Source organism: Nematostella vectensis, chromosome 14 (assembly GCF_932526225.1).
Source record: "Nematostella vectensis chromosome 14, jaNemVect1.1, whole genome shotgun sequence".
Classification (NCBI taxonomy): Eukaryota; Metazoa; Cnidaria; class Anthozoa; order Actiniaria; family Edwardsiidae; genus Nematostella; species Nematostella vectensis.
Window position 1 is genome coordinate 14,365,202 of NC_064047.1, and position 27,592 is coordinate 14,392,793.

General features: G+C 38.6%; 2 protein-coding genes across 4 annotated transcripts; one reads left to right on the top strand and one right to left on the bottom strand.

The window, feature by feature from the left end:
- On the top strand, positions 1 to 8,161 carry LOC116610926 (muscle cell intermediate filament protein AV71). Of its 3 annotated transcripts, none has more exons than XM_032371600.2 (6): positions 1 to 125; positions 2,218 to 2,278; positions 2,918 to 3,123; positions 4,774 to 6,029; positions 6,490 to 6,558; positions 7,596 to 8,161. In XM_032371600.2, the coding sequence occupies exons 2-6, from the start codon at positions 2,264 to 2,266 to the stop codon at positions 7,769 to 7,771; spliced, it is 1,722 nt and encodes a 573-aa protein (XP_032227491.1). In that variant the 5' UTR covers positions 1 to 125; positions 2,218 to 2,263; the 3' UTR covers positions 7,772 to 8,161. The 3 variants fall into 3 exon arrangements, with proteins under 3 accessions (XP_032227491.1, XP_048577973.1, XP_048577972.1); XM_048722016.1 differs by having other exon boundaries at positions 2 to 125; positions 7,113 to 8,161; XM_048722015.1 differs by having other exon boundaries at positions 16 to 1,740.
- Positions 8,162 to 23,621: 15,460 nt separating this feature from the next.
- On the bottom strand, positions 23,622 to 25,778 carry LOC125559781 (uncharacterized protein K02A2.6-like). The gene has a single exon (XM_048721462.1). The coding sequence runs from the start codon at positions 25,776 to 25,778 to the stop codon at positions 23,622 to 23,624; it is 2,157 nt and encodes a 718-aa protein (XP_048577419.1).
- Between the last annotated feature and the right edge of the window lie 1,814 nt (positions 25,779 to 27,592).

Genomic DNA, 27,592 nt, shown 5'->3' on the forward strand with positions numbered 1-27,592 from the left:
TGTTGATCTCGCTCGTGACGTGTGCCTCGTATGTTGATGTTGGAATCAGCTGGTCGAAAGAGTTGAATGAAAGCTAGCGTTAAACCATAACAAACCGCCCTAAATCCTCCCTGTCGTCGAAAAAGGTAAGAAATAACCCTAGTTTCTTTCATGAAATTTCCTCATTCGCTAAGAAACCGATAAGAAATGTGTAAGCATTCGTTCTGAACGAGTTTAAAATTCGCGGCGGGTTGTATATACTAGACGCTACTGTTGACAGCGGTCAATTGGACGTCGGGAATATATCGCAAGTTTTTCTAGTATTCTATTTCCCACAGCCCCTCGAATTGCGTGGGCCGTGATAAACGTTTGACGAATAGTGCCCCATGTAGAAGTTTTCAAATCCAACCACTCGGCGAGAAGATTACTAGAAATATCGCCATGGCTAGTGGCTTAATGGAAGTTAGGTTTAGTAAGACGTTTCCGGTTCGAAATAGCTAAAATTAATCTCTCATGGTTAAATTTTCAGCCTTATAATTTGTCTGTGTGCTATAATCATGTAAAGATGGATAATTTAGGATAATTTCTTACTGACTCCGATAAGATTTTACCCAACAATTCGTTGCGTGTTATTCGTTCGCATTTTCATTCACGCATTATCGATCACCATCGACTCATTACAACTCGCGTGAATTTTATAATACTATTCGAAACGGTTGGCTGCCTTTCGCTTTTTCATTAAAGTAAATTATTTTACTGTCTTAATAAATAAAAATAACCAGTGTATGATGAAGTATTTTCATAAAAAAAACTCGAATATATTTGGTGGTGAATGAATGTTTTGAAAATGCCGAATGAATTAATTTCGCGGGAATCTCTAATTATTCATATATGGCTCGATTCTCGAAGATGCAAAGAAACTTCCATAGGATCTCAGTATAAGTTGGTTCAAATTTAGAAGCAAATATAAAAAAGGGTTTTTGTTCAAAGCTTTTCTCGTATTTTTACTGTCTATTATGAAGAGCGTTGAAAAGCGTCGTTTCTCTTCCATACCCCAAATCCGCTTACAGCGAGAATGGTAAGTTTGGAAATATCGTGCAACATCAGGCTAACATATTGTTGTGCGGTCATTGCTAATGTTTGCTTTGTTAATTCCGATCAGAAAGAGACGGTTGACAGAACGACAAAAGATACTGTTAGCTTAAGGTCATTGTCTTCAAATACACCCTTCAATTAGGGAATGTTAGCAAATTATTGTGATCTGTTCTACAGGGATTACTTAGATTATTTTAATATTTAGATTACTTAGATTATTTCAAGCATTAAAATGATCCTTATTTCATTGAGAAGTTTTCAAACTTCATCGAAAAACTTAAAAAAACTTGCCCCGAGTAATCGTCAGAGAAAAAACTTGTTTTGACCAGTACTAATATAAACCTATTACTGACGTACATACTGGTAAAGTTTTATTGACGTATAAATTGATATTATGTGCACATTTAGTCAATGAAAAATTACCGCGTGTGATATCGCGTTCGCATGATTTCCACGTGTATATGGCGCATGTATATGGTACATTTCAGATCACGTCTGTTAAGCGTGTTGCGCGCTACAGGTGTTTGGTTTAGTCTTGTCTGGAGAGAAGTGGAACGATCGACACAGTGGCAACAGCTTGAGTCAACTCAACGCCTCTATAACGTACTCTGGGAGTCTACCCATTCCTAACGCCTCTATAACGTACTCTGGGACCGTGTCCACCAAGTAATTTTATTCACAATGCGATTTAAGAGATATTTAAAAGACAGAAAAACGAGATTTGGGGATAATCTGAAATTTTATTTTTACAAGGATTGAATAATTCTTGATGTATTTTTATTACTTCCCCAGTTTTTGTTTATCGCGCCCCGATGCGGCTGGGCGTTTGCCATTGTAACTATGTACTACGATACTATTTGGAGTCATAAATATGTTATAAGGAAAAACAGTTACTATGCATGCCAAACAGAATAGGTTTTTGGTTCAGTCTTGTCTGGTCACCAAAGATTCCACATTTACACCAAATCGGTATTTTGATTGGCTGGTGATAAAATGGTATTTAAATCCTACACCCCTCATTGATCACAGCGGTCAATTATAGCGTTTCGTTTGGGCACGCGTCGGCAGCTTTTGAAACCATTTCGTGGTTTGTTCGCTTATTTATTTTTTTTGTTTGCTAAATTGCTTTATGTTTTGTTGTAGAATTTAGAGATTGTTAGCCAACTTTTCTAGGAGACAGTAAGATGAAATGAAGGAATATTACGTAAGTATCTTGAAAATACGACGAGACAATGCGCAACAGGTGAATTTTCTACTTTGGCATCTTTTCAAATCAAAATCGTTTTATTTCAACAACTCTACCTACGCAGTTCTGTCGCTGGCGCCTTTCGTCATAATTCTTTGAAGCATCATTTACTGATTTCCCCCAATAACTCGAAACCTCAAGGACCCAAATTTTTCCGAACCCTTATAGATTTTTACCCTCTTGACGGAACCAAACGAATATAAGGAGAACCAGTTTACTGTGGCTTGTGCAAATGAAAATATATTATTTTCCTTAGATGCTTTTGCTAGAATATCAAAATGACGGGGATGATCGTCCTTTCTTTTAGGGTATAAATCCGAACAACTGCTATCTCTTAGGGGTGCTAAAAGATTCTTTTTCGATTCTGCTATTCGCTAGGGGGTCTCTTGCGAATGGATTATTTTACAGTAAAGCAGAAGTGAGCTGAGCGCTTAATACTCCCGGCTTTATTTTGGGTACTAAAGGTTGTTCCATCTCCTTGCCGACGATCCCTGTCTGTTTCCATGAGCCCCCCCCCCCCCTCTCCCCCCCTCTCCCGGATGGGGGTTGACAGAGACTGTCACTGCGCATGTGCTAACATATAAATCACGTGTCCAGTTCCAGGACCTAGAGGCCCTCTCAGCCACGGCGCGTGAGGTGTGGCTTGCGGAGCAGTGCTCGGAGTTCGAGTCTCTTCTCCGTGAGTTGAGTAACAAGCACCAGAAAGAGCATCTGGTCGAAGACTTGTACAAGAAGCTGAAGCAAGTGACGAGACGGTGGCAATCTTGGAATCACAGGTCGTTTGGAGCAGTCACATCCAGAGGGTAAGGAACTCATAAACGAAAAAGAGGACCGCGTTAGGGGCGTGGCTAGTTATGAGAAGGAGGGGGGGGGGGGTGAGGGGCAAATGTTAAGAGTGTTCAATTCTTTGTGAGCTACTGTAGTTTGAATTAATTTACGAGGAATGGCTACCTCAGGGGGAGGCCAAAGACAACATAACTCGAGACTCTATTGGTCTTTTGGACAATTTTTAGTTGCAATTAAACCCCGCAGCACACATTCACTAACTATAGGTGGAGCAGACCGTACCTATAGTAAGGGGTAAAAATGAGTCAAACGTACATTGCGTTTGGAGTTACAGAAGGCTGGCGTGCGATAGATAGTATGGAAGGCTGGCGTGCGATAGATGGTATAAAAGGCAGGCGTGCGATAGATGGTATGGAAGGCAGGCGTGCGATAGATGGTATGGAAGGCAGGCGTGCGATAGATGGTATGGAAGGCAGGCGTGCGATAGATGGTATGGAAGGCAGGCGTGCAATAGATGGTATGGAAGGCAGGCGTGCGATAGATGGTATGGAAGGCAGGCGTGCGATAGATGGTATGGAAGGCAGGCGTGCGATAGATGGTATGTAAGGCTGACGTGCGATAGAAGGTATGAAAGGCTGACGTGCAATAGATGGTATGTAAGGCTGACGTGCGATAGATGGTATGGAAGGCAGGCGTGCGATAGATGGTATGTAAGGCTGACGTGCGATAGATGGTATGGAAGGCAGGCGTGCGATAGATGGTATGGAAGGCTGGCGTGCAATAGATGGTATGTAAGGCTGACGTGCGATAGATGGTATGGAAGGCAGGCGTGCGATAGATGGTATGGAAGGCAGGCGTGCGATAGATGGTATGGAAGGCTGACGTGCGATAGATGGTATGGAAGGCTGACGTGCGATAGATGGTATGTAAGGCTGACGTGCGATAGATGGTATGGAAGGCAGGCGTGCGATAGATGGTATGGAAGGCAGGCGTGCGATAGATGGTATGGAAGGCAGGCGTGCAATAGATTGTATGTAAGGCTGACGTGCGATAGATGGTATGGAAGGCTGACGTGCGATAGATGGTATGTAAGGCTGACGTGCGATAGATGGTATGTAAGGCTGACGTGCGATAGATGGTATGTAAGGCTGACGTGCGATAGATGGTATGGAAGGCAGGCGTGCAATAGATGGTATGTAAGGCTGACGTGCGATAGATGGTATGTAAGGCTGACGTGCGATAGATGGTATGGAAGGCTGGCGTGCGATAGATGGTATGGAAGGCAGGCGTGCGATAGATGGTATGGAAGGCAGGCGTGCGATAGATGGTATGGAAGGCAGGCGTGCAATAGATGGTATGGAAGGCAGGCGTGCGATAGATGGTATGGAAGGCAGGCGTGCGATAGATGGTATGGAAGGCAGGCGTGCGATAGATGGTATGGAAGGCAGGCGCGCGATAGATGGTATGGAAGGCAGGCGCGCGATAGATGGTATGTAAGGCTGGCGTGCGATAGACGGTATGGAAGGCAGGCGCGCGATAGATTGTATGGAAGGCAGGTATAGAAGGCAGCTTTTGTTGCATTTGAGGACTATTTTGACACATTCACAAATAAGTACCTCAGACCTGTTCAAGCATTTTACACATTGACGTGTTTTCTAACTTCACAGCTATGTAGCGGAGCTCCAGAGCTGGGAGCGAAACATTAAGATTCGTGGAATACTCCTCCCCAAGCCTCAAGCCGCTTCACCAGAGAACAACGCCCTAGAAAAGTTCGAGGACTGGTGCCAAGACCTCGAAGATTTGCACAATCAGTTCACCACAGGAATCCTTCAGCCATTGAAGGACTTTTTCATCTGCGAGAATACGACGCCTCAGCTGAAATCCGTACCACGTGACCTTGAGAAGGTGCTTAGCCAGTGGTATTCGCTGCTTACATCCGGGGCTGTCAATGATAAGCTGTTTACGAGTGGGACTGGGGACTCAGTTTACCCCGTGTCTATACGTAATAGATGCCATGACTTTGACTTAGTTTTGCGACTGATTCCTGATTTGATGGCGAAAGCTCACGAGGCGTTAAGGTTAGCTCGGAGATGGCGACTAATGAGACATGCTTCTGCGAATTTGAAACGAGATGAGACTTACATTGTAGGAAAAAATCTAAATCGCTCCCATCGCAGGAGGCAAGGGAAAGTCGAACAACGCCTAAAATCGCTAGAACAAGAATTAGAACAATCACAAGCGCATTATAAGGCTCTGAAGAAAGAGCTGGAAGAATCGAATGCGAAATGCGAAGCCATAGAAAGAGAACTTACAAACTATCGCCAGCAATGTAAACATTTGGAGAATGAACTAGACCGGGTAAAGGTGAAATGCGAGAGTTTAAAAGAAAAATTAGAAAACGCAAAAAGAGAACGAAAATCAGTTGATAACGACAATGAAACAACAACAGAGTACATCAAAGTCCTACAACAAGAATTGAACAGTGCCAAAATGAACTACTGCGTGCAAAAAATCAAGTTTATTAATGCGAAACGCCGTTGCGCGACACTAGCCAATGAGCTTGATAGCATGAAAGAGAGGCTAATAATATTAGGCCGAGATCTTGAGGAAAGCAAGAAAAAGTGCCAGGCGTTAAGACTCCAGTTGGACAACACGAAAAAGAACATATTCACCCAGGGTCACATGCTGGATGTGCTTCAAAACCAGTGCTTTACTCTCCGTGATGAACTACAGGCTTCAAAGAGTAAATGCACTGAGCTTAGCGGGCAACTGGAGACGTCGACAAAGCAATGTGAATCGCTGGTGAAGCAGTTAGAACTTGTTAAGCAGCAGTGTCAAACTCTCGATTCCGAGCTGCAGAGAGCCAAGACGAGAGAGGAACTACTGATAAAACAAAACGAGCATCTGCGCAACATGTGTGAAGGTATGCCCCCCCCCCCCCCGGCGCGCGTACCTAGGGAGAATTTGCTGAGGGGGTATGCGCAGTCATAGGCATTATTTTGAAAAGGGATAGAATATGTATAGTATGCTTCACTAGGATAAGCCCACCCTGTAGCCACCAGGGGTGTGTGTGTGGGGGGGGGGAGCACTTCGCAGAAAGTTATTTTTGAAAAATGTGTGAAATATTGCTAATCAACGAGGCCAGGGGTGCGCGCTCTTGCTGTGCTCATCTCTATGCTCTCGCACACCTTGTCTTGTTGGAACCATTATTCAATTCCCTCGCGTTTCTGATGAAAATATAGGTACACTATGACGTATTCTTGCAAAGATAGCTATGGTATTAAGGGGAAGGGGTCGACATTTCTAGTGACTAGTGACAATTATATCATCATCATCATCATAATCATCATTACAATTATATTTCTATGTCATTATATTTACAGAGCAAGGGATTCCTCAGGATCCGGTTCTCCACCGGATAGGCAAGAACACCCTACACAAACCCGAGACAGGTAGGACACCCAGCGGAACTTGACACCATTGACACCCTGTGCAACAAATTGAGCAAAATACATTCATCACATACCCTTCACTAACAAGAGATAGGTGAGACACCCAGCGCATCTTTGACACCCTGCACAACACATTGAGCAGAATACATTCATCACATACCCTTCACTAACAAGAGATAGGTAAGACATCCAGCGCATTTTTGACACCCTCCTGTTTAAAATATCAGCACATTCAAACAAGTACCAAAACCCTTTACCAATGTTATACACATGTGCCGGCACCCTCTGCAACTTTTACACCCTTCACAACTTCACCAAACGGCCTGCACGACATCATAACACAAAAAAACATTTTTTGTCACCAAACAGCCTTCACAAACCAGCGCGAGTGAGCGAGTGATACCCTGAAGAACTTTATTAAACTGTAGTAAAAGACATCCACGCACAGTATCATGACACCTTATACAATCTCCAATACTCTTCACAAATCACAGACAGCTGAGAGGCCCATTGTGAATCTTCAGTTTGACACCTTTCATTATTGTTATTTTCAGATTCTCTTACATCACGAGAGTAAATCAGCAAGAGGGCACAGCCTGTATTTATACATGAATTATTTGACGGAAACTCGTCATTTAGTCCATTTTCGGGACCAAAAATAACAACATGGTCTTATGAATAAGCCAAGGATTTATACATTTGGTAAAAAAAAGCCTAGTTCTCTATATAACGTGCGGAACGTTTATCAGTATTCTTAGCTGCACGCTATATAAGAGGGGCTCTTTGTCCAGCCGATGTCGGGCGTTGTGGTCTTCTCCGCCCCACTCAGCCTGTGGGGAACGTACTGCGGGCTCACAGAAACGGCTGTAAATCGAGCCTATTTATAAGATGGTATGAATCATATTATGGCGTGATGCATACTTTGCATAAAAAAAAAAAAAATCAGTTGATGGAGGCAAATCCACACAGGGTTTTATAAACGCTGCATGAAAACAGCGTTGATCTGCTGACGTAACTAGAACTTCTTCCCTTTAAAGGAGAGACGAACAACATTCAACTCAGGGCCATAGCCAGCACGGCAAGAAGGCGGCACAAGAAAACAAGCGCATTATATATTATGTCACTCAGGGCCATAGCCAGCACGGCAAGAAGGCGGCACAAGAAAACAAGCGCATTATATATTATGTCAGAGGAATATTGCCGCCGCAAATGAAATATATTTGTAAATCGCCAAGTCAATTATATGAAATATCCAGTGACAATTTTAGAGAATAAATTTTATTTAATGATACTGCTAACAGCATTTTCTAAATCGTTCGTGCTTTTGTACAGATAGGAGCTATAATATAACAGAAGAGAACATTTCCTCGATGTTTACTGAAAAATTGCCAGCATTTCGTGGACAGCGGCATTCATGTCATTTTCGACGTTTTCTATCTTGTCTTTTTTTTAATTATTGTCTTCGTAAATGCTAGTGTTTTCATAACAGAGACAATGGATTTGTTATTTATTTAAAATAAAAGAAGCATAAATATTACATTAAGATATGCTGATTCCATTACAATAAAAATTGCAATCGGGCGAAATCATGATCGCCCATGCATAGTAGTTTATTTTGCTCTCTCCATGTCGCGCGGGAAAGCGGAGGGGGTGAGGGGGGGGGGGGCGGGGGGGGGATGACCGAAAGTGTCTGCGCACTCCTGTCGGTGATATGACCGCCAAAGGAAAGTCATAAAAGGTAGAATAAGTGAAAGAGAAGAGAAAGGACATAAACGGCGATCCCATTGGCTGAAGATCGAAAATCATACAGATCACTTCGTGAAAAAAAGGGGACCACATTCCCAGACATATATTGCCTGGATGACGTATGAACGTAACCTACGTTTAGACAATTACGAATCCTGTTTGTCTACAAGTAGGCTAGTGTGACCAGGCTAGCGTGACAGGCTAGCGTGACAGGCTAGTGTGAGCGGCCAGTGTGACATGGCTATCGTGACAGGCCAGTGTGACAAGGTTAGTGTGACAAGGTTAGTGTGACCAGGCTAGTGTGACAGGCTAGTGTGACAGGCTAGTGTGACCAGGCTAGCATGAATTCTCGCCGCTATGTCGCCCCAGGACCATCCTCGGAACCCAGGAAAACTTTAGAGGAGAATATCCCTGTGATTCTGAGGATGCCTCAGGACAGTTCAGTGTGCTTGTCGAGGTGTGAGGCGTAGGTTAAAAATCCGGTGAAAAGATCCGAGGTGTGCTTGTGTCGTTCGCGCACGAAAGTGATTGATATTTTTTTCCGACAGATCAAATGGCTCTGTTTTACCAACGTCTAAATCATTTAACCGGCTATTTTGGTAATTTGAGATATTGTTATGTCGCAGTTCTATGTTATTTGGGACTGGTGATTATTATTCTATGGGATTTTCATTTATTTTAAGAGAGAAAACCGAAAACAATATTTGCGTTAATGTTAGAGGCTCGCGAGAATTGAAACACTCTATGCTCAAACGAAACACTCTAGGCTCATTCTAAAGACAACCGGTGGTACATTAATACTGCTATATTGTTAGTCCTTTCTGTTCCATAAGCAGTGCATTTTTTCTTATTGTGCCATTGAGCAAGTATATGTGAGCAACATGAAAGCAAGTTAGGTATTGAACAGGGGTTCCATTAAGTTTCAAAGTAGGCGGTGGAAATTGATAAGTAGGGGGTGAAAGGTATTAGTTCGAATAAAACATTAATAGAATTTTAAAAAAAGGTAGCCGGCGGTTCCACCGGTCGCCGGGCCTAAATGAAACCCCTGCTAAACAAAAATACATTCATTGAAAAGTTGATAAATCCGTCAATTTTGGTTATTGTATTCGTTTGGTAAGGGTTAGATAGCTTGTAACGTTTAACTCGGTGTAATAAGTGATTAATGTGCGTGAGTAATCAGCAAGGACCATCAGCTATTCTGTTATTCAAATCACGCGCGTGTCGTTATATGTGTATGTCGTTACATACATCGCACAGTGTGTGCGTGTCGTTACGTGCATAGTGTGCGCATCGTCATGTGCAGTGTTTTGCTTGTCGTTACGTGTGTCATGTGAACAATGTGTGCGTGTCGTTACGTGCGCAGTGTGTACGTGTAGTTATGTGCATTGCATGTCTTATTATGTCGCTGTGTATAGTGTATACATCGCAGTGCGCAGTGTGCACTATGAGTGTTATGCGTATAGTGTTTGTCGTTATGTATAGTGTACGTGTCGTGTGCGGTGTTTCTTTCTTGCTGTGCGCGCGTCATTAATTGTGTGATGCGTGTCGTATGCCTGAATACCAAGATACACCTTCAAACTGTGAAATAATTTAAAATAGATTCTTTAAAATCACATCAATGAAAAACAAATCACCATCAACAGAATGTGCAAAGTTTACAGAGAGCTGTCTTTAAATAAAACAAAGCTTTTCCTATGTGATGTTCTACTTCTAGTAAATCTTTCTGGTGACTTCCTTTCTAAATCTTGGTGTGACTCAAGCTGTTTACACTTTATCATTAAACTACATAAACAATGATTTAAATGATATAAATAGCTACTAATAGAAAGACAGTAATTCAAGATGTGTGACTGCTGATCTAAATGCACATGAACCATATAGAAAAATAGAGCCAATCACAAATATGCATATTATTTTTCTTACTCATTTTGATTAGGATAGCAAGTGGGTTGGAAATAATCAATTTGTATTCCTTGTAAAACAAAGCAACGTCAACAGAATGTACATCTATTAAGTTTACACATTCAAGTGAAGAGAGCTGTTTAAGCAAGGTGCCACAAAATTATTATATTTTTAAAAATAAAACAATTCTTCTTTTATCTTTCTTTTGACTTCCTTTTATCTAACTGGTGACACATAACTCATGCCGTCTAACACTCTAACATAAAGCTATATATGAATGGTGATATAAATAATATAATTAAAAAGATAACAAGAAACAGAAAGACAAATGTGATTTAAGATGTGTGACTGGTGATCTAAATGCTCATGAACCAAAATAAATAAGCTAACAAATTTGCATATTATTTTGCTTAAATACTCACTGACTGATTAGGTGAGTGGATCAATCGAGAATCTCAAGAAAATATAACACTTGACAACCTATAGAGCAATGTGCAGATAAACTACATCAGCAATATACACATGAAAAGCCATAGATCTCTAATTTCTGTTATTTGTACACACACTGAGTATCTATGTAAGACGTCATTATGTAACTACAAGCATTTTGCAACTGATTTTTCTTGATGATGAAAAAACTGAATATACACATGCTGGATACCTGACTTCACCATGTGGTCTGATATTTCTATACTCATTTAAATGAAGATCTAGCAGTGGCAATTTTCTCTGCAAGTGAGCTTGATAAATTAAGCCACTGTGTTTTCAAAATTGTTAGTTCTGTTACATGACTACATGTTACACGATTCAACTGACTGATACCATAGGTGTCTTGTTTCTTCAAAGAATAGCAGAGCCAGGATAAACCAGACCAGGAAAATTCTGGCTTCATAGAAATTACATAAAATACACATCAACTTCTGGACATTTCTCCATCAACACTTCTGCAGATTTCAAGGTCAGCTGAGAGCAAAATTCAAGACGCACTTTCTTGATTTCTGGAAATGTATTAGCTAGCCACGAGACCCATTTATCAGAGAGGTTGTCCATCCGAACAAGAGAGATCTCCTCCAAATCTGGACAGTATTTGAGGGCACTGGTGAGCGTATATGGGGAAATAGAACAACTGAACTTAGTCCCTCCAAGCTTGAGTATTTTTATCTTTGAACCACCCTTGAGAATTAATGGCTCAAAACATGAGTTTTCCAACATGATATCTTGCAACTCCACAACCTGAAGATCTGGACATTTCCTAAGCACATGCTGGACTCCTTGTGATCTCACTTTCATACACTCACTTGCAACAAGGGTTTTGAGCTTCTGGCAGTTTTCTGATAGTGTTTTCAGGACCTTATCATTTACAGTTTTATTTCCAGTTACATCGAGTTTCTCAAGATTGGAACACTGTCTGAAGAAGTCTTTATACCCTTCTGGTGTCAGCTCATCACAGTTTTTTTAACACCACCTCTTTAACATCAGAGCAGTGGTTAGCCAAACACAGTAAAGATTGATCACTGAGCGCCTTGCAATAGCCAAGATCTATATATCTAAGTGTTGGGCAATTCATAAAAAACCTACAAAGGCCATCTGAGGTGATTTGTGATGAGTTTGCCAGCTCAACCTCTGAGAGATTTCTACATGTCATGGCTAAACAAGAGAGGCTATCATCATCAATGTTGGTATTTGATAGGCAAACTGACTTGAGTTGGACACAGCTCTCAAAAATATTCTTGAAACATGCTGGAGTGATATTTCTAGCAAGAGTTAAATCTAACTTCTTTAGGGATTTACAAAATTTTCCAAGTGACCTCATATCAGCATCTGTCACAAAGGAATCGCATAGGTCTAACACCTCGAGGTTAGGGTTGGCTTGGAAAACCCTTGATAATTCTCCCATAGTTATTTCTTTCCACCCAGCCATTTTGAGCTGTTGCAGATGATTACAATTATCTGCCAAAACTCCCAGGGGCAGGGCTGTCGGCAAGAGACATTTGTTATCATTAATGTCAAGAACTCTTAGTTCAGGGCAACCCTTGAAAATGGCAGCAAGAGGTTCACTCGTCCGCAATTCAGCCACCCCTTGCTTATCAGCAAGAAAAAGATTTTTAAGTTATGGGCAGTTTTTTGCTACTTCGGTCAGAAGAATATCATATTCGTCGATATTTACAATTTCATTATCAATTTCTTCATCATAATCGTCACTGGTATGTTTCTAATGTCGAATGATTTTATAGAGATAAAATACTCATCGCAGAGTTCTTTAAAGCTCTTACTAACCCGGCGGCATTTATACACCTCATTGTAGTACATTCGAGGGAAAATATGCTTAAATGTGACATCTAGACGAGGAAGAGAAAATATCGTGGTTTCTTGTTCGTCCACCATTTTGTATAGCGCCTGCGATGACCTAGACAGCGGTATGCCCAAATGTGCTCACGTTCCTTATTAAAAAAAAGTTACATGTTCCAGACGAGGCGCTTATTATTCGGGGAGATGCTTATTTCAAATTCCCTTTTTCATAAATTGCAAGGAGCAAAAATTCCCTATCCACAATCTGGTATCGAGAAAACTCACACAGTTGGGCTTCCTGCGCCCGTAGGGGTCTTGGTCTACCCATAACTCACCGGCTGATTTTCGCGCCTTTCTCATATTTCGTCTCTCGTCGCACCGAGCAGAGGTAAGACGTTCAGTCCGATTTCCCGTTAGATTTTATCTTTAAAGACCCAGCTCTGCCACATTTATCAGCTAGGAAAATAGGATATATGAGTGAATTGTTAGTGTGTTTGTCATTTTCTATGAATTGAGGCTCAGTTCTTAGATTATTTACTTCTAAAGTGAGGTATGACCTGTTCACTAAGGTGCAGGATTGCGGATTATCAAAATATCACGATTGTTTATCATTCATTTGATAATTTGATATTTCAATGATTTTTGGGTGATAATAGTATGTCATTGTCTTGAAGATAGATAGATAGATAGAAACTTTATTAAAGTGTCATAAACAACCTCTAGCCGGGGATAAAACCCCTACTAATTGGGGGACACAAAAAAAAGATAAAATTATAAAAATTATACTGATTATTAAAAATTTAAAATTGTAGATTCTTACTGATAAAGCTAAATAAATATATATATATATATAAATACATGTAAATTGATTGTAATCTATATGAAATTATGAAAAAAAATTGACTAGATTTAAAAATTATCATGCGGAACATAGGGCACAGCCCTTACAATTTTCTATAAATTCGAAATCCTTTTTTCTCATAGTCACTTTAAAACTTTTTAAACTGTCAATTGATCTTTCTGCCCTAGGTAGGCTATTCCATAGTTTAGCCCCCATATATCTTAGGGAATGTTTCCCGTAAGTGACTGTATTAAATCTTGGTATAACGAAATCGGACAATCTTAAATTATAGTCCGATTTCGTTATACCAAGATTTAAAAAATCTAAGTGAAATATCAATGTGAAATATCAAAATGTCATTATCAATTGGATTATCATGATAGTTGACCCCCAAAAAGGAATCTCAAATCCCAAATTATCACTATCATTCTCGTTAATAAGAGAAGCAGGTAGATTGAAAAATCTAAATATCACTATCAATAAATAGAAATTAGCAGGATAAAGTGATATTCCAAAATAGCAAGTTATCATGGTATCAATATCATATCATTTTATTGTTATTATCAATTTTGAACAAAATAACTTAAACAGTAAGCGAATGATACATCATGAGAATATATTTTTTTTACTTGACCAACGACACACTAAGATTGATAGTATGATATATCATGATAATATCATTTTTTGTTTTACTTGACCAACAACACACTAAGATTGATAGTATGATATATCATGATAATATAATTTTTTGTGTTTACTTGACAAACGGCAGACTAAAAGTTATAAATTAGAAAACGTATCTTTTTTATTTCGGCGATTTTCGTGTGCTTTGGATAATAATAAAAAGCTTCATCCTGGTACTGTTTTTTTTTCAGTTTGAGGTTCACATCATTATTCGCCTTTTTAGCTCTTTCTCAAGATCTTTGTTGAAGCTGTTGTTGACAAACCAAAATAAAATATTACACTTGTATTGGGTCATTTTTTCTAGTGACCTCGAAGTAATTGTGCAGACGACGAAAGCCCTGTTCGCACAACTCAGTGTTGACACCTCGAATCTCGGAAATTTTTTGTCCGTACTATGGCAGTTATGATACTTTAGTTCAATATAAGACTTTTCCCATAAGGGCATAAGAATTTATGGATTGTTTACACATTTTTTTTTGGTTCCCTGGGGAAGAATAATGTTTCAACACTTATTTCAATAGTTTATTCTAAAAATAAATAGCTTTTTTCATACTTACATAGCTTCGTTCTACTCATCACCAGTCAGAATTGTATAATATTAATATTTATTTTAGAATGTTTTCATTTATATATATTATTAGCTTCGTTCTACTTATGTTTTTTTAAGACTTGACACTCAAATAAAAAAAATCATTAAATATTCTGATGATATCATGATATATCACTATATCATGGGACTTGGAATAAAATGTACCTCATTAAATATTCTGATAATATCATGATATATCACTATATCATGGGCCTTGGAAGAAATTGTGCCTCATTAAATATTCTGATAATATCATGATATATCATTATATCATGGGACTTCAAAGAAATTGTGCCACATTAAATATTCTGATAATATCATGATATATCATTATATCATGGGACTTCAAAGAAATTGTGCCACATTAAATATTCTGATAATATCATGATATATCACTATATCATGGCCTTAGAAGAAATTGTGCCACATTAATTATTCTGATAATATCATGATATATCACTATATCATGGGCCTTGGAAGAAATCGTACCTCATTAAATAATCTGATAATATCATGATATATCACTATATCATGGCCTTAGAAGAAATTGTGCCACATTAAATATTCTGATAATATCATGATTTATCATTATATCATGGGACTTGGAATAAAATGTACCTCATTAAATATTCTGATAATATCATGATATATCACTATATCATGGCCTTAGAAGAAATTGTGCCACATTTAAATATTCTGATAATATCATGATATATCAACTATATCATGGGCCTTGGAAGAAATTGTGCCTCATTAAATATTCTGATAATATCATGATATATCACTATATCATGGCCTTGGAAGAAATTGTACCTCATTAAATATTCTGATAATATCATGATATATCATTATATCATGGGTCTTCAAAGAAATTGTGCCACATTAAATATTCTGATAATATCATGATATATCACTATATCATGGCCTTAGAAGAAATTGTGCCACATTAATTATTCTGATAATATCATGATATATCACTATATCATGGGCCTTGGAAGAAATCGTACCTCATTAAATAATCTGATAATATCATGATATATCACTATATCATGGCCTTAGAAGAAATTGTGCCACATTAAATATTCTGATAATATCATGATTTATCATTATATCATGGGACTTGGAATAAAATGTACCTCATTAAATATTCTGATAATATCATGATATATCACTATATCATGGCCTTAGAAGAAATTGTGCCACATTTAAATATTCTGATAATATCATGATATATCAACTATATCATGGGCCTTGGAAGAAATTGTGCCTCATTAAATATTCTGATAATATCATGATATATCACTATATCATGGCCTTGGAAGAAATTGTACCTCATTAAATATTCTGATAATATCATGATATATCACTATATCATGGCCTTAGAAGAAATTGTGCCACATTAAATATTCTGATAATATCATGATTTATCATTATATCATGGGACTTGGAATAAAATGTACCTCATTAAATATTCTGATAATATCATGATATATCACTATATCATGGCCTTAGAAGAAATTGTGCCACATTTAAATATTCTGATAATATCATGATATATCAACTATATCATGGGCCTTGGAAGAAATTGTGCCTCATTAAATATTCTGATAATATCATGATATATCATTATATCATGGGTCTTCAAAGAAATTGTGCCACATTAAATATTCTGATAATATCATGATATATCACTATATCATGGCCTTAGAAGAAATTGTGCCACATTAATTATTCTGATAATATCATGATATATCACTATATCATGGGCCTTGGAAGAAATCGTACCTCATTAAATAATCTGATAATATCATGATATATCACTATATCATGGCCTTAGAAGAAATTGTGCCACATTAAATATTCTGATAATATCATGATTTATCATTATATCATGGGACTTGGAATAAAATGTACCTCATTAAATATTCTGATAATATCATGATATATCACTATATCATGGCCTTAGAAGAAATTGTGCCACATTTAAATATTCTGATAATATCATGATATATCAACTGTATCGTGGGCCTTGGAAGAAAATGTACCTCATTAAATATTCTGATAATATCATGATATATCATTATATCATGGGACTTCAAAGAAATTGTGCCTCATTTAATATTCTGATAATATCATGATATATCACTATATCATGGCCTTAGAAGAAATTGTGCCTCATTTAATATTCTGATAATATCATGATATATCACTATATCATGGCCTTGGAAGAAAATGTATGTCATTTAATATTCTGATAATATCATGATACACAAATGCTTATATGATAAAACCCTTTGAAGAATATCAAAATATCACCCCCTATCACACTCTTGATAAACCATGATATTTAGGGCCTTAAATACAAGAAACATATAAGAATTATCATGATATATCACATTTAATGATTAGTCTTGATAATAGTAATATATGCAGTCCTGCACCTCTCTCGGCCTGTTCGGCTCTGGTGAAAGCAGACGAGGTTCTGATGAGACTCTGATAGCTCTTGGGAAAATGAATATGAATAACTTAGTACATATGTCTGGACCTGAGTATAATGAAATCTATCGTGTCGGGTAGATCTATTTGATCGAGTGAAACAAGGTGGAATTACCGTGCCAACTAGGTCATTATTAAATTTGTAAAATAATGATGCCTGTGCTAGCAGACGCCTATGTTTAACGGTAAAGTACTTACCCGGTTAAAAAAAAACTAGAATTCAAGAACCTGTTAGCCTAAAAATACCAACTTTATTAACTATGCATGAACTTACTTGCGTGACAGTGTCAGAGATACAACGATGAATTCTATAAGGACCATATATTCTACAAAGGCCAGGACGATATTGACATTTTATCAATCTAACCCCACTTCTACCAGCCATTAGTATATAAACTTTTCGTTTAAAATTAAGAACCTATATAAGAACCTAAGTAGCCTAACATTTAAAATAGTAACCTTTAAATAAGAACCTGTTTAGGCTAACATGGAAAAACCTAGGTTCTAATAAGTGGGTAAGTACTGTAGGTACTCCATCCTAATGAATTAACTAGATCAGTAGAGCTGGTAGTGTGGCGATAGTCCCCTGGACAAAGCGAGCTGCATTCTTTTGTACTTGCCTAAGCTTGTTGATGGTGGTGTTGTAGTAAGGGTTCCATGCAGCTGATGCATACTCTAGATGTGGTCTAACAAGGGCTTCATAAGTTTTTGATTTCACTGTAGCATCACACTCACCAGCTTGTATTCCCCGCCATTTTTTAGCAGTAATCCTTTGTTTTGCCAAATGTAATAAAACAGCCAAGGTATTGATGCACATGCTGAAAGACTAGATATAGCAAATACCTGTATTCAAAGTTGAGCGCCCCCCTTGAACCAAAACTATTGCATACTGTCAACTCACCCACACTAGGCTGGTGTCACAAGATTTTATCGTGCTTATAATGTGCTAATTATTATTGCTAATATATAGATTTAGGCACTGCCTAAAAGCGGAGCCAGCTTTGAACACCTTTTGTATTGACTGATCGAAGTATTTTTGGGGGATCTAGGATCCTGCTCTTTACTGAGATTTATTGGACCAACCAAATGGATCCAGGCCTTATTCAATAATTTTTAATTATGCAGTACATCAAAGTTAACAAACACAATTCCTGGTGTAAATATGGCTGTCAAAGTTGTCAAGAGTCTAATGGTAAATTCTTATTTCCCCACCAAAGAAGTTCCATTATGAATATTCTTATAATCAAAACAATACTCCGACAAGCTTTGCCCTTGTGCAGAATATGTCATGGATGTAACAGCATTTCAAAGATTCCAAAAAATATATTTAGACTGTTTAAATGCCATACTGTAATTTGAAGGTATCAATTTTAGTGGTGATTCTCTCCTTTATTGGACTGAATATTCAGAAAAATGTCTGGAAATTAAAATCCACAAATGTATCTCCTTCAATGCATTACATATTGGTGCACCCCACTTTACCATATAGTGGCCTTGTTGTTGTTGGCCTACTCCAAAATGAATGCAATGGAGAAAAAAACAGATTGATTTTGGAAGCAAACCCTAAAAAAATACATCTAAGACATCACTGACAGTGCTAAAATGCTAACTTCTAATTCCAAACTAAACCCTTTCATTGTACAGTGAAAGGAAGTGTGCTTTGCCATGTTCTAGCTCTTGCTGATGACGATGGTGGGCTACAAGCATGTGAAGATAGGAGATTGTGATCTCCTGGTGCTCCAGTACACAGAATTCTGGGAGAAAGCTGAGCAAGCCCAGAAGACGATCTTCTTGGATTTTAACTACAAGAAAGGGGGTTCCTTGGATATATTGATTTTCTCTCCAAATTTTAAGGCATCTCGATTTCTCGAATTTTAGAGATTCGACTTCTTGTTCTGGTACTTAAGAAAAGCAAGATCTCGTTTTCTCTGATTTTCAAAAAAGGCCTTCTTGTCCTCTCGGAACTATTTCTCGGATTGACCATTCGCCACAAGCTAGACAGGCTGGGTGCGTACTAATTCTATATAACCCCATCTCCTTTTATGCGAAGATTCCTATAAGGTATCATAATTTCAACAAAAACGATAATAACAAAAATATAATAAGTAGAGTTACATAAGTCAATAGAATAATAGTTCGCTTGCTTTCTTAAAATTGTTAAGACTGGCTGCCCTTGCAGTTAGTTCCGGTAGACAGTTCCAATCCCTGATGGTCCGCGGGAAGAACGATTTTTTGTGATAGTTGGTCCTTGAAGGTGGCACTTTGTAGCTTTGGCTATTTATATGCCTGCTTATTCTATACATCGGCGGGACTGTTGGAAGGCCATCAGTGACAACAAGGCCATGGTGTATCTTGTAGAACATCAGGAGCCTTGCTCTCTTTCTTCGGATTTCTAGTGAGGACCAACCCAGATAATTGAGCATCTCACTCACACTTGCTGTTCTGTCGTAGCGATGAAGCGCAAACCTTGCTGCGCGACGTTGTACCATCTCTATTCTGATGATGTTTGTCTTTGTGAATGGGTCCCATACAGTACACACATACTCATGGTATGGACGCACTACAGCGAAGTAAGCAGACGTCGTTAGCTTGGGGGAGCCTATTCTCAGGTTACGCCGAAGGAAACCCAGGGTACTGCTTGCTTTGTTGCAGATGTTGTTTATATGCTTATCCACCTCAAGTCTGATGTTAGGGTGACCCCAAGGTATTTTGCCGAGACGACAGCACACATGGTTTTGCCGTGAAAAGTATTGTGTGTAGGTTTTTGCTTGCGTCCAACCCTTAAGATCTTACATTTAGCTGGGTGAAACTCCATGCTCCATTGTTTCTCCCACATGGCTAATTTGTCTAGGTCCTGTTGCAAAGTGAAGGCATCTTCGGTAGACTTGATGATTAAATATACGATGGTATCACCTGCAAAGAGTCTCACGGAGGAGGTCAGTTTGTCTGGGAGATCGCTAATGTAATAGAGGACATGGGCCCAATACAGAGTTTTCGGGTACCCCAGAAAGGACGTCTACAACTTTAGATTATTCCCCGTCAAACACCACCTTCTTTCGCCCCCACCCCCTCGGGACAAAACTGCAGTCAAATGCGCGTTTTGTCCTGAGGGGGTGGGGGCTTTTTTCTGTTTTGTACAGCATCAAAGTCTAATTCCTCAATCTTGCCAAAGACCATGGGGTGGGGTTTCATTTGAGTACCCATCGGAATGCTAACTATAGGCAACTACCTGTCATTTAAAATAAGCCTTCATCTTTCAAAGCCAGTACACTTCAGCAAATTTGTACTAATAACTATTAAGATAACAGTTACCAAAAAATGGAAAAATAATCTATCTTCATCTGGCATTAGTAATCTTTCATATTCATTTTTGTGATATTATTCATTTGTCCCCAAGCCCCTATGGTGAGGACAAGTCGAAAACTGTCAGTTCCCCCATTCCCTTGGGACAGATTCCTGTTCAAAGTGCTCTAATAATAATAATAATAATAATAACTTTATTTACAGAGGGTGGCACTTAATAGTGTAATACACTAGTAAACTTGTGGCCCTCAAAACTCATACATACAAATAATACAATATAAAATATATATATATATATATATATATATATAAAATCTCTATTTACAATACAAATTATAAAAATACTATTCCCACCCAGACCAAAAGGAGAAAGATTAAATAAAGAAAATAAAATATGAGTTAATTCGAAATATTAAAATGATTTAAAAGTAATTGTTCATTAAGATATTTATGACGGAGAGCGTTCTTAAAAGAGCTTATATTAGGCAGTTTCTTTATGCTGGCTTCTAAATTGTTCCATTTATGGATGGCATTTACTGTAAACGTTTTCCCACCTTCGGTTTTTCTAGTATACTTTGGAGTTATAAAATTCAGTCCTGAGAAACGAGTATTTCTATTATGAAGTGTATTGTTCAGCTTAAGAGTTTCAATTAGATATTCGGGCACCATCAGTTGTAGCCTTTTAAAGAGAATAGAACACATTGAGATGTGATTGTCCAGATAGAAAGGCAGCCATTGAAGTCTATTAAACAACGGTACTGAGGGTGCTCTGGGTTCAGCGTTGAGTATTAGACGTGCAGCTCTTTTTTGTAGAGTTAGAAATCTTGACAAACAATCCTTAGTTGATGCTGTTTGCCAAACAGTCCCAGCATAGCTAAACAAAGGTTTGATCATGGCATTATAGAAATTTGTTCTTTGTTTGATGGGTAGACAACCTTTGATCTTATTTAGTACGCCGATTCTTCCTGCAATTTTCTTGTATGTCCTTTCAGCGTGATCCGAAAAGGTCAATTTACTGTCCACATCCAGTCCAAGGAGTCTTACTGATTCCACTGATTCAAGGGTGTTTCCATTTGATGTCGAAATGGATAATTTACTGTGTGGTGCTTTCTCTCCAAGGCGTTTACCAGTCACAAGTAGTGATTTTGACTTCGTCTCATTTATTGGAAGTTTGTTGCAATTGGTCCATACTTCCACATCCCTCATCACTGAATTAAGAGTGTTCTCTAAATTGGAAGTATTATTGACATCGGTTGAAAACGAGATAGTAGTATCATCCGCATAAAGATCTATCTTCACTTTAGGTGAACTAATATGAAAAGGAAGATCGTTGATGAATAAAACAAAAAGCAAAGGGCCAAGAATGCTTCCTTGAGGAACTCCATGTTGTATAACAGAAAGATCTGAGTCCACGCCGTCAATAGAAACAAATTGTCGCCTTCCCCGTAGATAGGATTCAAACCATGACGTAGTGTTCTTGTCTAAACCATAGGCTTTCAGCTTTGACATCAAGATAATATGGTCAACCATGTCAAAAGCCTTTCGATAATCAATAAGGAGCATACCACTTACACAGTTCTTATCCAATTGAAAGAGGAGATTATCTACTACTTTAATTAATGCTGTCTCAGTTCCATGATGCCTGCGGAACCCAGATTGACTTGCATATAATAATTTGTTTTCGACAAGATAATCATAAAAATGATTGTGAACATGTCTCTCAAGAAGCTTAGACAGGATGGGCAAGACGGATATAGGGCGGTAGTTACTCTTGTCCATATGATCACCAGATTTATATAAAGGGGTAACTTTGGCCGTTTTCCATCGTTTTGGAAACTCGGAACTTTCGATAGAGTAGTTCATCAGCTTTGAAATTGAGGGTGCAATAATAGGTGCCGCCAGCTTAAGAATCTTTGCACTGAATTTATCGATACCCATAGCTTTCCTTAAGTTCAAAGTTTGAAGACAATTAATTGTAAAACCAATAGGGATTCGCGGTATCGAGAAAACAGTTTCAGGGTCCTTTCTGGAAAGTACAAAGTGCTCCAGCTTTGAGATGTCAAACGGTACACTTGGTAGTAGATTTCTCAAGCTATCAGCAATGGATGTAAAATGTACATTAAAATCATTGGCACTCAGATTACAAGTGGAGCGTTTTTCCGTTTTCTCATCAGTACCCATAAGCGATTTGATAATTTTCCAGACTCCTTTAGGATTGGATTTATTTTCTTCAAAACAGCTATTGTAGAATTTATACTTTGCAGATTTAATTGCATTAGACGCTTTATTACGTACTGACCTATAAGAATCCCAGTCATCAGCCAGGGAAGAACGACGAGCTTTCTTTAACAGCGCATCACGTTTTTGAATTAATTGCAATACCTCTTTAGTTATCCAAGGCGTCGGTTTTACACGTGCCACCCTTTTCTCTCTCCAAGGACAATGGTTATCGAGAACACCATTAAACAACTGCTCCCAAGCGCCAAGAATGTCATCTATGGTGTCAAACAAAAAAGCGGTATCCCAAGGGATCGTTTTTAAAGTGCTCAGGAATCGCGACTCGTCAAGGTCTTTCATCCTACGATACGTGATTTTACCGGGAATTGCACGTGGATTTTTGTCTAAACCCCCACGTTAACCCCACACTCCCCCAGGACCATGGGGGTGGGGGTTTTCAATTAACTAGTACATAAGTTCAAAGTGATTGTGATGCTTTGCTTCTTCCTTAATGTAATAAAAGGTGTTTACTTCAAAATTCGGTTGTTTTTTGTACAATAAAGCTCTACAAAATCAAATCTACCGAGTGAAAAAACTACAACATAAGACAACGAGGAGCCCTGTCCTCGGGGGGCCCATAAGATAAATAAGGGGCCACAGGGGGCCCAAAACAAATAATATTATAACATCTCCCTTCTCAACAAAGTGTTAGGTTAAGTGTTCAATAAATGTTCTTAACAATGTTCAATAAGTCTTTGTGGTTTTTTGATAACCCTGCCAGATGCTGTGCTCATCGGTGTCGTCTCGTGTTGCCTCTCAGAAGACTTTGGTGGTGTAGGCGATGCTGTCACATTATTGCTTAACTGTGTGGGGTTGTTGGTACTTTCTGGTGGTAGTTGAGGAATGGCTGGTATAACAAAAGGACTTGTGCTCATCGATTGATCATTAGGTGTTGAAATGATTTGTCGTCGATTTCTCCTGAAGACACGCCCACGCTCATCTCCTAATAAGTACGATCGGGCCCTGGAGATCAGCTTTATGTTCAATAAATTTATCCAGATAGTTTACAGTTCCTAGGAAACGTAGTATGCCATCTTTATCGGTCGGGGCAGGCATCTCGTTGATAGCTCTTACCTTTTCAGGATCAGGCTTTAAACCGTCTGCAGTAAATAGGTGTCCAACGTAGCTGACTTCAGGAACTCGAAGTTTGGCTTTACGTGGATTGAACTTTAGACCTATCTCACGGCTCCTCTTCAATACTGCAATCATCTTGTCATCTAGCTCACATTGATTTCCACCATGTATCAAAAAGTCGTCAACGATTATTTCTACTGGTACTCCTGCGAAGAGTCGGTCCATCTCTCGTTGGTAAATCTCGGGCGCGGAACTTATGCCGAATGGGAGCCGCAGGAATCTGTATCGACCCCAGGGGGTATTGAAAGTCAGGAGCTTCGAGCTTTCTTCGTCTACTGGTAGTTGCCAAAAACCGCTGCATGCATCCAACGTTGAGAATATTTCAGCACCGGTGAGTTTGTTGGCAACCTGTTCCACTGTGGCCATCGGATAATGGGGTCTCTTGAGGGCTCTATTGAGGTCACGTGGGTCTATACATATTCTGATGTTGTCTTTGGTTGGTGGGCTTTTCTTTTCTTTGCCTTTTCGTTTATCGATTACTAACATCGAAGAGACCCAAGGGGTATGTTCTTCTTCTTTAACAATGATCCCATCTTCTTCCATCTCTCTCAGCTTCTGTTGAGTTGGGTCTAACATGGATACTGGGATCTTTCTGGGTGCGTGTATAACTGGAGTTACTGCAGAGTCTACCTCTAGGTGTACTTTGTTGGGTAACATTCCTGGTTTGTTACTGAAGCAATCAAGGTAATCTTTCAGAACAGGGTCACTTGTGAGGGTTGTGGTACTTTTGCTTTGTTCTCTGGACAAGTCGATGTTTGATGTTTGTGCTGATGGTGAATCTAGCAATGTGAGATCCATGAACTGTAGGACTTCAAGATCAGGGCAAGCCTCACAACTTAGTAGTGGGGTGAACTCTCCATCAACTACAAGATATAACAGATCTATCTTTCGATCTTTGTACTGTGTTGGAAGGCGGACACATCCTTTAGGGTAGATGGGCTTAGTCGCAAGCCAGCCCTTCAAAAGCTGGTGTAAACGTTTCAACGGCTTGTTGGTGATGCTCTTGTACAAGTTGTAGGGGATGACAGTAGCCTCCGCACCCGTGTCTGCTTTCAGTTTGACCTCTTTTCCTGCTATCATGACTTTTATCAGGCTCTTTTTGGGTTGCTGGTTCTGTAACACGCTTCCGACTTCAATGGATCCAAAGTATGTGTGGGTTTCGTTGCTGTCACTTGAGTCATACTCCTGTTCCACCACATGCACTTCTGGATCTTTTTTCTGTTTGTTTTTACACATCTTTGCAAAATGGCCTGTTTTGCTACAAATCTTGCAATTCCTTTTAAAAGCTGGGCATCGTGTTGGGTGTGCAAATGAATGGCGATATCCACAGAACTTACAAGACGGCTGTTCTTTCTTAACTTGGACTGGTTGCACAGACACTGTTTTACTTGGGACTACTGTCTGTGGAACAAACTTATACTTCTGCAGCTCAGTCGCCTCATAAGTTCTGCAGTAATCATGCGCGGTTTGTAGGGTAAGGTCTGGCTTTTTCAACAACTCCCCTCGCAATTCATCGCTGGTTACTCCCCCCACAATACGGTCTCGTATCAATGAATCTCTAAGTGCTCCAAAGTCACAGTTTAATGAAAGCCGTTTCAGCTCACTAACAAAGTTGTCAATTCGTTCACCCTCCTTTTGGTTTCTAAGATTGAAGAGCAGTCGCTCATAAATGACATTCTTAGCTCCTCGACAAAGTTCATGGAACTTTCGGCACACATCACCATAAGATTCATTACTCTCGCCTGCAGTATACACAAAGTGGCTATACTCTTCAATTGCACTCGGTCCAGCACAGTTAAGTAACAAATTAACTTTTAACTTATCTCCCTTGTCGTCCTTTCCTTTTGCAACCAAGTAAATTCCGAACTGCATTAGGAACTTTCTCCAATTTTCTGATGCATTCGCATCCAACACCAAAGGTCCCGGAGCTCGATGATACATTTCCCCACTTTCGGCCATCGTTTCCTTGTTTTGTCGACTTTTCTTTAACAATTAATCTTCTCCAGTGGTTAACCACTTCTGACACCATGTAATAAAAGGTGTTTACTTCAAAATTCGGTTGTTTTTTGTACAATAAAGCTCTACAAAATCAAATCTACCGAGTGAAAAAACTACAACATAAGACAACGAGGAGCCCTGTCCTCGGGGGGCCCATAAGATAAATAAGGGGCCACAGGGGGCCCAAAACAAATAATATTATAACACTTAAGAAATGGTTATGGTATATAAAATTGATATATTGATAAAAGCTACCTGACCATTTGTCAAATAAGTAACACCCCCTCCTAGAATAAGCACCCTGTCTGGGAGAGTAAATATGGTTTCTATATTGTTAAAAAAATTTGCCAAAAACATAAAGCCAAATGATCTTTTTTGAATTCAAATCCATCAATATTTAATACCTAGGGACTCTCTTCTTTGGATTTTTGCTGTCAGTAACTCAGATGTGACAGAGCTGCTTTGGCACAGGAAAAAAATATGATTTCCCAAAATGGGAAAAAAAGGGATTTTTTTGGGGGAAAAGTTGGGAATTTCAGCAAAAATCCCCAAAATGGGAAAGTGATACCAAAACCAATGTTGGGACAACAAAACCCCAATAATAACCCAACTTGGGGAATTTAATGTCCCAATAATAACCCAACTTGGGAATTTGATGCCCCAATAATAACCCAACTTGGGAATTTGATGCCCCAATAATAACCCAACTTGGGGAATTTAATGTCCCAATAATAACCCAACTTGGGGAATTTAATGTCCCAATAATAACCCAACTTGGGAATTTGATGTCCCAATAATAACCCAACTTGGGGAATTTAATGTCTCAATAATAACCCAACTTGGGAATTTGATGTCCCAATAATTACCCAACTTGGGAATTTGATGTCCCAATAATAACCCAACTTGGGGAATTTAATGTCCCAATAATAACCCAACTTGGGAATTTGATGTCCCAATAATTACCCAACTTGGGAATTTGATGTCCCAATAATAACCCAACTTGGGGAATTTCATGTCCCAATAATTACACAACTTGGGGAATTTAATGTCCCAATAATAACCCAACTTGGGGGGAATTTAATGTCCCAATAATAACCCAACCCAACTCAATTAATATCCCAACGTGGGAAATCTGAATTCACAATAACCCAATACAAGGATTGTTAGAGTGCAAACAGTAAAAGCGTGAAATACAAATTACTAAATAGTACAAAATAGTGCTAATTAAACAATAGAAAACAATAGGGATAACACTATTTAGTACAATTTAGTATTACTAAAGTTTCACAGTTATACATGTATTGTTTGCACTCTATTATATTATTACAAATTAATAATTTGAATATATTATAACAATACTTGTATTTGGATATAATATTTTGGACTTAAAAAGTGATTGCAAACAACAACAATACTTTCAAAACATTTTATTTACTGTAACATAAATTCGTGATAAACATTAACAGCAGAAGTGCCATGTTTTGGTTAACTTAAATACAATATTAATTTGATGTGCAAGTGGGTGATGATTGTAATGCTATACAAATACCCAAGATTATTGCACATGACATGACATGAGCATCAAATATTGCCCATGTCAATACTCAGAAGTTACACAACAATTAATATCAACATGCACAGACCTATTAGATCAATATCACATAAAGATTTAAGCTGTTAAGCCTGCCTCACATCACTAGTGGCTACAACTTCAGCATATCCAATTCAAACAAGCTAAATTTCTCAAACTATTTCTAAATCTTTTGAAGCAAATA